Source organism: Chiloscyllium punctatum, chromosome 45 (genome assembly GCF_047496795.1).
Source record: "Chiloscyllium punctatum isolate Juve2018m chromosome 45, sChiPun1.3, whole genome shotgun sequence".
Lineage (NCBI taxonomy): Eukaryota > Metazoa > Chordata > Chondrichthyes > Orectolobiformes > Hemiscylliidae > Chiloscyllium > Chiloscyllium punctatum.
The window spans coordinates 35,823,457-35,835,892 of record NC_092783.1 but is presented as its reverse complement, the minus strand read 5'-3'; the positions used below and the strand labels follow the sequence as shown (position 1 = coordinate 35,835,892).

The following is a 12,436-nucleotide window of genomic DNA, read 5'->3' as shown; positions in this document are numbered from 1 at the left end:
GGCTGCACTAGTAACTAAAATTACTGAAATTAGATGCATGTTGCTGCATCACTCCTGCGAGACGCATTGTTTCAATTGGGACATACCAGATTTTTAATTTTCTTGGATACCTGAAGTGGATTGTTATGTTAATTAAGGGTGGAAACAAAAAACTCAAGAGCAAGGCTAAACCTGAACAAAACAGATGCTTTGCATATTATTTGCAGATATCTGCCTCAGAATTCACTTTCAAAATGAAATACAGCTAAAATACTTCTTTGTTTCATGCAAATTTCATCTACATGTTAGCATTATAAAACAAATTTATCGCATTCCTCCCAACAATTTCCTTTAAACATACATGCATTGTTGTTCCACAGATTAATACAATAATTAAATGCTCATAAGAAAATCTGACAAATAATATTTTTAAAAAATTGATGGCTGTGAAAAGAATATTAGCCAGCTGATTGGGAGGTGAATGCTCCTCAAAAAGCCAAGGATTGTTAAAATAAATAAGAGGAAAAGAGGGGCCTTGGGTTAATGTTCTATGTGAATGATAAAACTTTCCATAGTACAACTGTTTCAGCTATGATCAAGTGCTCTGGTTTTGGAGTGGACTAAAAGATCAAAGACTTGATACTCCATAGAACCTGAGAGATCTGTTGATTATTTCCAGTCTTTTCTGTATTCCTTCAAGTCAAAAGAGTACATTGTTGTAGTGGATGTACACATGATATCAATTGATAGCAGTCTCATAAGAATTGAAGGCTGTAAGGCATTTGAGTGGGAGCAGCAGCTGAGTAAAAACGAACCTGGAAGACTACAGCAAAGGTAAGACCGTTTGTTTTAAAATTACTTACCTGTAGCGGGCAGCGGTGTTTTTATTCTCTCTCTTCACAGAAAGAGCGGGAGCAGCAGGGGAAGTGACGTCTACCAGAGGGGCAGCCGGGAAGGAAAGCAGTGAGTATATAAATCAGGAAGGCGGCTAAACCAGAGATTCTACACCTGTAGTATCTCCCACCCACCCTCCTCCTCTAACCTCCTTAACTACACTGGTTTTTTTTTAAGGTAAGGATTTTCTATTTCTTCACCAGTGACTGGTTAAAAATTTACTTTGTTTTTGTGTGTGTATATATATATATATTATATATATATATTAATTCTTTTTGAGGGAAAGACTATAGCAGAGAGGTATCAGAAAGTATTCTAACTCAAACTTGTACAAAGTAACTAAGTAATTAATTAACTAAGCAGAGATGGCTGGGCAGGTGATGTGCTGTAGCTGTATGATGTGGGAGCTGGCTGATCCCATTGTGAATGGCAGTGACCACATCTGCAGCAAGTGTTGGTTGCTGGAAGAACTCCGGATCAGAGTTGATGATCTGGAATCTGAGCTTCAAACACTGCAGCACATCCGGGAGGGGGAGAGTTACCTGGACGCTTTGTTTCAATAGGCAGTCACACCTGGGAGATTAAGTAATTCACATTCAGCTAATGATCAGGCTTATCAGAGTGTGACTGTAAATGAGGCAGGTAGGGGGAACCTGAGTTCAGGAGTGGAGGAGCCTCAGCCCTTGACCTTGTCCAACAGGTACGAGATTCTTGCTCCCTGTTCGGATGAGGAAAAGGGCTCTGGACAGGATGAGCCAACTGACCAAGGCACCATGGTGCAGAAGGCCATTCAAGAGGGGGGAGTTAATAGACAAGTAGTGGTTATAGGGGATTCTATAATTAGGGGGACAGATAGCATCCTTTGCAAGGTGGATCGGGAGTCTCGGATGGTGTGTTGCCTGCCCGGTGCCAGGGTGCGGGACATCTCCGACCGGCTTGAAAGGATATTGGAGAGGGAGGAGGAGGATCCAGTTGTTGTGGTCCACGTTGGTACTAACAACATAGGCAAGACTAGGGTGGAGAGCTGTTTGGGGATTACGAAGCACTAGGCAGGAAATTGAAGCACAGGTCCTCAAGGGTCATAATCTCCGGATTACTGCCCGAACCACGTGCCAATTGGCATAGGGACAAGAAAATTAGGCAAGTAAACACGTGGCTAAGGGATTGGTGTGGGAAAGAGGGATTCCACTTCATGGGGCATTGGCATCAGTTTTGGAACAGGGGGGATCTGTACCGTTGGGACGGTCTCCACCTGAACCGATCAGGTACCAATGTTCTAGTGAAGAGGATAAATAGGGTGGTCAGTAGGACTTTAAACTTGAGTTTGGGGGTGGGGGGAGAAGGGAAAGTGAAAGCAACAGGGAGTATGTGGCGTTAAATGGAAAGATAAGCAGCAGGATAGCATGTGTCCAGGCGGATTTAAAATTGAGGCAGACTGGGAATGCAGAAAAAAGCAAGGATAACTTAGGACATCATATGACTTCCAATATTAGATTAGATTAGATTAGATTACTTTACAGTGTGGAAACAGGCCCTTCGGCCCAACAAGTCCACACCGACCCACCGAAGTGCAACCCACCCATAACCCTACATTTACCCTTACCTAACACTACGGACAATTTAGCATGGCCAATTCACCTGACCTGCACATCTTTGTGACTGTGGGAGGAAACCGGAGCACCCGGAGGAAACCCACGCAGACACGGGGAGAATGTGCAAACTCCACACAGTCAGTCGCCTGAGGCAGGAATTGAACCCAGGTCTCTGGCGCTGTGAGGCAGCAATGCTAACCACTGTGCCACCGTGCTACCCGAATATCTTTAATGATAAGAAAGTTAGCATTAAGGCACTTCACCTGAATGCTCGTAGCATTCATAACAAAGCAGATGAACTAATGGCACAGATCATAGTGAATGATTATGATGTGGTAGGCATCACAGAGACTTGGTTACAGGGGGGTCAGGGCTGGCAGTTAAACCTCCACGGCTTTTCAACTTATCGAAAAGACAGGGAGGTCGGCAGAGGGGGTGGGGTTGCCTTGTTCGTTAAGAACAAAATTAAATCTATGGCACTGAATGACATAGCGTCAGATGATGTGGAGTCTGTGTGGGTGGAATTGAGGAACCACAAAGGCAAAAAAATCATAACTGGAGTTGTGTACAGACCAGGGACGCAACATGTAATGGGAAATAGAGAAGGCATGGCAGAAAGGCAAGGTCACAGTGATCATGGGAAACTTCAATATGCAGGTGGACTGGGTAAATAATGTTGCCAGTGGATCCAAAGAAAGGGAATTCATGGAATGCTGACAGGATGGCTTTTTGGAACAGCTCGTCATGGACCCCACAAGGGAGCAGGCTATTCTGGACCTAGTGCTTTGCAATGAACCAGACTTTATAAAAGATCTTAAAGTAAGGGAACCCTTAGGAAGCAGCAATCATAATATGGTAGAGTTCAGTCTGCAGTTTGAAAGAGAGAAGGCAAAATCGGATGTAATGGTGTTACATTTAAATAAAGGTAATTATGAGGGCATGAGAGGAACTGACAAAAATAGACTGGAAGCAGAGGCTAGAAGGGAAGACAGTAGAGCAAAAATGGCAGGAGTTTGTGGGTATAATTGAGGACACTGTACAGAGGTTCATCCCCAAGAAAAGAAAGATTATCCAGGGAGGGAGTAGACAGCCATGGCTGACAAAGGAAGTCAGGAAATGTATTAAATAAAAAGAGAGATCCTATAAAGTGGCCAAGAGCAGTGGGAAATCAGAAGATTGGGAAGGCTACAAAAACAAACACAGGATAACAAAGAGAGTAATAAGAAAGGAGAGGATCAAATATGAAGGTAGGCTAGCCAGTAATATTAGAAACGATAGTAAAAGTTTATTTCAATACATAAGAAACAAACAACAGACAAAAGTAAACATTGGGCCACTTCAAACTGATGCTGGAAGCCTAGTGATGGGAGAGAAGGAAATAGTAGGAGAACCTAACAAGTACTTTGCGTCAGTTTTCACAGTGGAAGACAGGAGTAATATCCCAACAATTAAAGGGAGTCAGGAGGCTGAGTTGAGTATGATTGCCATTACAAAAGAGATAGTGCTAGAAAAGCTAAAAAAATCTTAAAATTGATAAATCTCCTGGCCCCAATGGGATACATCCTAGAATTCTGAGAGAGGTGGCTGAGGAAATAGCGGAGGCATTGGTTCAGATCTTTCAAGAGTCACTGGAGTCAGGGAAAGTCCCGGATGATTGGAAGATCGCTGTTGTAACCCCCTTGTTCAAGGAAGGATCAAGACAAAAGATGGAAAATACTCGGCCAATTAGCCTAACCTCGGTTGTTGGTAAAATTCTAGAATCCATCATTAAGGATGAGGTTTCTAAATTCTTAGAAGAGCAGAGTCTGATTAGAACAAGTCAACATGGATTTAGTAAGGGGAGGTCATGCCTGAGAAACCTGTTGGGGTTCTTTGAAGAGGTGACAAGTAGGTTAGACCAGGGAAACCCAGTGGATGTGGTCTATCTCGACTTCCAAAAGGCCTCTGATAAAGTGCCACACGGGAGGCTGCTGAGCAAGGTGAGGGCCCATGGTGTTCGAGGTGAGCTACTAGGATGGATTGAGGATTGGCTGTCTGACAGAAGGCAGAGAGTTGGGATAAAAGGTTCTTTTTCGGAATGGCAGCTAGTGACGAGCAGCGTCCCGCAGGGTTCAGTGTTGGGGCCACAGCTGTTTGCATTATATATTAATGATCTGGATGAAGGGACTGGGGGCATTCTAGCGAAGTTTGCAGATGATACGAAGTTAGGTGGACAGACAGGTAGTACTGAGGAAGTGGGGAGGCTGCAGAAGGATCTAGACAGTTTGGGAGAGTGGTCCAGGAAATGGCTGATGGAATTCAACGTGAACAAATGCGAGGTCTTAAAGCACAGACTACTTTCTAAATGGTGAGAAAATTCGTAAAGCCAAAGTACAAAGGGATCTGGGAGTGCTAGTCGAGGATTCTCTAAAGGTCAACATGCAGGTTGAGTCCGTGATTAAGAAAGCGAATGCGATGTTGTCACTTATCTCAAGAGGGTTGGAATATAAAAGCACCGTTGTGCTACTGAGACTTTATAAAGCTCTGGTTAGGCCCCATTTGGAGTACTGTGTCCAGTTTTGGTCCCCACACCTCAGGAAGGACATACTGGCACTGGAACGTGTCCAGAGGAGATTCACACGGATGATCCCTGGAATGGTTGGTCTAACATATGAGGAACGGCCGAGGATCCTGGGATTGTATTCATTGGAGTTCAGAAGATTAAGGGGAGACTTAATAGAGACGTACAAGATAATACATGGCTTGGAAAGGGTGGACGCTAGGAAATTGTTTCCGTTAGGTGAGGAGACTAGGACCCGTGGACACAGCCTTAGAATTAGAGGGGGTAAATTCAGAAGAGAAATGCGGAGACATTTCTTCAGCCAGAGAGTGGTGGGTCTGTGGAATTCATTGCCGCAGAGTGCAGTGGAGGCCGGGACGCTAAATGTCTTCAAGGCAGAGATTGATAGATTCTTGTTGTCTCAAGGAATTAAGGGCTACGGGGAGAATGCGGGTAAGTGGAGTCGAAATGCCCATCAGCCATGATTGAATGGCGAAGTGGCCTCGATGGGCCGAATGGCCTTACTTCCACTCCTATGTCTTATGGTCTTAACCAAAAACAAAAATCAGGATGAGACATAAGTAATGGCCATGTATTCTCAATATGAGAAACAGAAAAGTACACAGAAGTTCATGACAATTTGAGAGTCAAACTTCCAACTGTAATACTACAGATCCAAGAACTTGATGAGAATGTTCAAATATTGAAAAGATACAAAATATAATTATGTGAAGGCATAAAATGTGTAAAATTTTGTACTTGAAAGTTATTTGGAACCATATATTTTTCAATGGTGACATTAATAACATTAAAAGGATTCGGAAGAAAGTATTAAGTGGTTTGATTGGTTAACCATGGTTTAAAATTTTAAAAAAGTACTTTCCTACATTCAACTCTAGCTTTGTGCTGTTCAATTTGAAAAAAGTTTGTTGTAACTTAATTGCTTGTAATCTGTTGCAACTATTGAGAGAGTGGAAGTCGAGATGACACAGTCAAATCTCGGAAACTATCACATGGAAGAGTAATCTAGTCAAGTGCAATAATATTGCATTATTTACAGATGAGGATTGAATTTCAAAAGCCAAAACATGGCATTAAAAAGGAATTTATATCAGACTGGCTATGCTTGTGGTAGAAATATTTGTCTGCAGATATCATAAAAACAGAAACTTGTATTAGATCATCACTAGTAGGATAAGCTCAGATACAAAAGCACTAAACCACACCATAAAAGCAGCTGGTTGTATTCCCTCAAAAGCAGATAGTTAATCTCATACAATAATGATTTTGATAAGTCACAAGTTAAATGCACTGGCACTGATGCTTTAAGTTATCGAATAAAACAACAGAAAGCCCCCTACTCCACCAAATTAGCAGCTAGGAAGATAGAAGTCATATTCATCAACAACCATCTTGGGCCTTTGAGAAATATCTTCATATTTAAAGAATAATTAAATCAAAAAGGATATACTGTTTGCTCAGTTCTAAAGTTGAGCTCAGTCTACAGGATTATGTTTGGCAGCTGAAATAGCAGGAACCTAATCTGAGACATGGAATCATAGAGATGTACAGCACGGAAACAGACCCTTCAGTTCAACTCATCCTTGCCGACCAGATACCCCAACCCAATCGTAGTCCCACCTGCCAGCACTTGGCTCAGATGCCTTCAAACCCTTCCTAGTCATATACCAACCTAAATGCCTTTTAAATGTTGCAATTATACCAGCCTCCACCACTTCCTTTGGCAGCTCATTCCATACCCATACCACCCCATGTGAAAAAGTTGCCCCTTAAGTCTCTTTTATATCTTTCCCCTCTCGCCCTAAACCTATGCCCTCTAGTTCTGGACTCCCCACTCCAGGGAAAAGACTTTGTCTATTTATCCTATCCATGCCCCTCATAATTTTGTAAACCTGTATAAGGTCACCCCTCAGCCTCTGATGCTCCAGGGAAAACCTCCCCAGCCTGTTCAGCCTCTCCCTATAGCTCAAATCCTCCAACCCTGGCAACATCCTTGTAAATCTTTTCTGAACCCTTTCAAGTTTCACAACGTCTTTCCGATAGGAAGGAGACCAGAATTGCATGCAATATTCTAACAGTGGCCTAACGAAGGCCCTTACAGCTGCAACATGACCTCCCAACTCCTGTACTCAATACTCTGACCAATAAAGGAAAGCATACCTCATGCCTTCTTCACTATCCTATCTACCTGCAACTCCACTTTCAATGAGCTAAGAACAATGAGCACTCCAAGGTCTCTTTGTTCAGCAACACTCCCTAGCACCTTACCATTAAGTGCATACGTCCAGTTAAGATTTGCTTTCCCAAAATGCAGCACCTCGCATTTATCTGAATTAAACTCCACCTGCCACTTCTCAGCCCTCTGACCCATTTGATCAATATCCTGTTATAACCGGAGGTAACCTCCTTTGCTGTCCACTACACCTCCAATTTTGGTGTCATTTGCAAACTTATGAACTGTACTTCTGATGCTCACATCCAAATCATTTATATAAATGACGAACAGTAGTGGACCCAGCACCAATACTTGTGGCACTCCATTGGTCACAGGTCTCCAGTCTGAAAAGCAACCCTCTACCACCATCCTCTATCTTCTACCTTTGAGCCAGTTCTGTATCCAAATGCCTAGTTCTCCCTGTATTCCATGAGATCTAACCTTGCTAACCAGTCTCCCATAGGGAACCTTGTCATGCCTTACTGAAGTCCATAAAGATCACATCTACCACTCTGCCCTCAATCTTCTTTGTTACTTGTTAAAAAAAAACTCAATCAAGTTTGAGAGATGACTTCCCATGCACCAAGCCATGTTGAGTATCCCTAATCAGTTCTTGTCTTTCCAAGAACTGATTCCCGTAGTGTTAGGTAAGGGGTAGATGTAGATGTCGGGGTATGGGTGGGTTACGCTTCGGCGGGGCGGTGTGGACTTGTTGGGCTGAAGGGCCTGTTTCCACACTGTAAGTAATCTAATCTAATCAAATACATGCACATCCTGTCCCGCAGGATTCCCTCCAAAAACTTGCCCACTACTGGCAAGTCAGGCTCACTGGTCTGTAGTTCCTGGCTTGTCCTTACCACCTTTCTTAAAACAGCGACACCACGTTTGCCAACCTCCAGTCTTCCGGCACCTCACCTGTGACTATCAATGATACACATATCTCAGTTAGAGGCCCAGCAATCACTTCCCTAGCTTCCCACAGAGTTCTGGAACACACCTGAACAGGTCCTGGGGATTAATTCACTATGTGTTTCAAGACATCTAGTACTTCCTCCTCTGTAATATAGATATTTTTCAAGATGTCACATCTATTTCCCTACATTCTATACATATGAAAGTAGGGAGCAACCAATACTCCCATTAAATGATCTTTTTTCAGTATTGCCCTCCAAGTCCATGTGTGCACTGGTGTTATAGGAAGAATATTATTCAGCTCGAGAGATAGTCCAGAAGAGATTTAACAGGTATGGAAGGTATGAGTTATAAAGAAAGGCTGGATAGGATGGGACTTTTTCACTTGAACATAGAAGGTTGACCTCAGAGGTTTATAAAATCATAAGGGGTATAGATAGGATTAACGCTGGTGTCTTTTTGCTAGAATGGGGAATTTCCAAGAGTAGGAGGCACATTTTTAAGGTGAGAGAAGTGAGATTTTTAAAAAAGACATGAGGGGTAAAATTTTCTGCAGAGGGTGGTCCTTGTGTGGAATGAACTTCCTGAGGAATTACGTTTTGGGGGCACAGTTACAATGTTTAAAAGACACCTTAATAAGTAAATGAATAGGAAAGGTTTGGTGGGATATGGGCCAGGTGCAGGCAAATGGGACTAGTCTAGTTTGGGATTATTTTTGGCATGGAATGGTTGGTCCGAACGGTTTGTTTCCATGCTGTATGACTCTGACTCCCAAAACAAGAAGTCAATGCACTGGCATGTTGTTGGATAGCACGGAATATCGGATGGACCTCTGAGCAGCTGTGCCACTGAATGGCTTAGAGGGAACATTGGCAGCAATCTAAGCTGAAGATGTAGAAGTGCAAATCGGCCATTCAGCCCACTGACTCTGCTCTACCATTCAATAAGATCATGGCTTATCAGGCAATCCTCAATTCCACTTTCCTTCCATTCACCCATAATACCATGATTCCCTTAATAATTAAAAATGTATCTATCTGGCCTTGAATGCACTGGACAATCCAGTCAAGTCCACTGCAGTAAAGAATTCTATATCCTCAGTGAATAAATTCCTCTTAATCTGCTCTTAATGGGCAACACTTTACTGTAAGATCATGTTCTGTGGTCCGAGACTCTCCTACAAAAAAAAATCTTTCATATCTACCCTGTCAAGTCCCTCAGGAATCTTCTATTCTTCAATAAAATTGCCTAACATTCTTCTAAACTCTAATGAGTACAGGTCAAATGTACTCAATTTTTCCTCAAAACCAAACAGATCAATCTAGTGCTTCTTCTCTGGATTGCCTTCAATGCCAGTATATATCTTTCCTCAGGTAAGGGGATTAAAACTTATCAATGCCTTATACAGTTTTCACAAGGCTTCCCTATTTTTTATACCCTATTCCTTTTGCAATGAAGGGCCACATTCCATTTGCGTTTCCTATTGCCTGAAGAACATAGATGCTGGTTTTTTGTGATTTACGCAGGACTCTCCCACCCACCACCAAAAGTCCTTGGATGTAGCTTTCTGTAATCTTTGATTCAAATAATATTCAGCCTCCTCTATTCTTTCTGCATAACCTCATTTTCTCACATTATATTCCATCTGCCAAGTTTCTGCCCACACCTTTAACCTGTCCAAACCTTCTGCAAGCTTTTTTTTTGTCTCAGCACTTGCCTTCCCATTTATTTTTGCATCATCTGCAAATTTGGCTGCAGTACATTCACTTGCCTCATTCAAGTCATTAATATATTGGAAATAATTTTGGCTCCAGGGCTGATTTCTGTGGAACTCCACTAGTTACAATTTGCCATCCTATACCTCCCTTATCTCAAATCTGTCTATTGGTTAGTAAATTCTCCATCCACACTAACGTATTTACCTCCAACACCACTTGGCTTTTGTCTCATTTCTCACAGCTGTCTGCAAATTCAGCAGTTAGTAAAAACAGGTTGTTTGAATGTTGAAGCCTGAACCAGCTTTAGAGCAGAAGAAAGCTGCTTTCTATTCTTTCTTTTTTGTTCCTCATCAAGGTCCACGGCTGTCGAGAAGGCAAACAGAAGGAACGTCCTAGTCAGAAGCAACAAATTTAAAGGTATTTCCAAGGTAGTAAAATAAGTGGAGACAGCAAAAGGCTTTGACACTTGGGTGAAACATCAACTGTCATATCACAGTATTTATAGGCTTTCCAACCGATCAATTACACCATTGATCTCCTCTGTACTTTTTGCCTTGTTAAGCCAGGCAAGTTCCAAGAAGCTTGCCAAATATATACACTGACCAAAGAATCAAATGTTCGTACTGCAGGGCTAAATATACACTTATCACCTTTCAGTTCATGTTAATAGCTAACCTGTAGGTGTGTTGGGCATTTCCTATACCATCAAAGGCACTCAAATTAAACTCTTAAATCAATGGGTTTCAGCCGGCTTCTATCAAGTTTTTTTGTTCTTTTAATCTGTCACAAGCACCAATCACCTACCTGGTTAAGTTAAACGTATTACTTAAATGTGGGGGCAGGAAATTATCGAGTTTGCTTTGAATTTTTACAAATCTACTCAAACTTGAAACAATTCTAGTGCTTTGTGTTCTTTATTCTTCTCCTGTTTAACTGAAATTTGGGAAGTATACTGCTGTCAATATTGTGAGATCAATTAAGCGTAATGTTTTTCTACACTTGCACAGTGTATCTCCCATGTAGAGATCTGCAAGGTGCTGAGGCAAGTACAAATTTGTTTCACTACTGTTGTGGCACAATTATAAAGTCCTTACCAATTTAAGTTTAACCTTACTCTATGTCCACACAAATTCATTAACTCACTGGAATCATTACAAAATTACAATTATCTTACCTTCCAGATTGTATTTTTTGGCAATTGGTAGACAAAAAAGACGGATATGACTAATTATTGGACTCCTCCAGCTCTGGTCTTCTGTGACTGCACTCTGGCAATGAGATCTGCCATAGGGGATGATGAAGGAATAGACTGCTGTTATAAGGAGCCCCAGGGCCACCACAACCTATTGGAGGAATAAACAAGGCAGATAACTTAACTCCACAAGATCGAAATGATGGAAAATTTGTTAACTTGCGCAAATTAACAACTTGCTCGCAAGCAAATCATCTTATGAATATGAAACCTTTCGATATGATTAGTCACAGTATTTTAATCAATGTCTATCAACTGCATCTTGAATATTCATAAACACGGGCAGTCTTAAAATTGCTAAGTTATTAGGACCACAAATATTGAATGTTGAGAGATGCACTGCAACATACTTAACAATATTATGATATCAGATGATGTTATTCCTGGAGAAGTCAGATCCCAGACCAAAATAGGTCTTGAAAAAAACAAAAACAAAAGGTTCTAACAAGGTTATTTCTCACTGAAATACGAACATGCAATGCTGCAGTTTTGAGTTCAACAATAAAACAACTTTATTACAACTTCACAAAAAAAACTATTCACAGGTAACACATTTAAGGATTTGAAACATGATATAAAACACAAACACATAAATCTAAAAAAAACACTCCTGTATAGTTCCAGAGATAATTCCGTTTTCTTTCTCATAGTCTTAGAGATGTACAGCATGGAAACAGACCCTTCGGTCCAACCCGTCCATGCCGACCAGATATCCCAACCCAAGCTAGTCCCACATGCCAGCACCCAGCCCATGTCCCTCCAAACCCTTCCTATTCATATACCCATCCAAATGCCTCTTAAATGTTGCAATTATACCAGCCTCCACCACATCTTCTGGCAGCTCATTCCATACATGTACCACCCTCTCTGTGAAAAAGTTGCCCCTTAGGTCTCTTTTATATCTTTCCCCTCTCACCCTAAACCAGTGCCCTCTAGTTCTGGACTCCTCGACCCTAGGGAAAGGACTTTGTCTATTTATCCTATTCATGCCCCTCATAATTTTGTAAACCTCTATAAGGACACCCCTCAGGCTCAGACTCCTGTTCAGCCTCTCCCTATAGCTCAAATCCTCCATCCCTGATAACATCCTTGTAAATCTTTTCTCAACCCTTTCAAGTTTCACAATATCTTTCCAATAGGAAGGAGACCAGAATTGCACACACTATTCCAACAGTGGCCTAACCAATGTCCTGTACAGCCGCAACATGACCTCCCAACTCCTGTACTCAATACTCTGACCAATAAAGGAAAGCATACCAAACACCTTCTTCACTATCCTATCTATCTACCTGCTACCCCACTTTCAAGAAGCTA

The 12,436-nt window shown here is 41.8% G+C and overlaps 1 protein-coding gene across 1 annotated transcript in view; it reads right to left on the bottom strand.

Annotated features, from left to right (window-relative positions):
* c45h6orf89 (chromosome 45 C6orf89 homolog) overlaps window positions 1-12,436 on the bottom strand; it is a 53,421-nt gene that overhangs the window by 25,346 nt on the left and 15,639 nt on the right. The window contains exon 2 of the mRNA XM_072563542.1: window positions 11,045-11,213. Coding sequence (XP_072419643.1) covers window positions 11,045-11,213 — 169 coding nt within the window. The remainder of the gene's footprint in view (window positions 1-11,044; window positions 11,214-12,436) is intronic.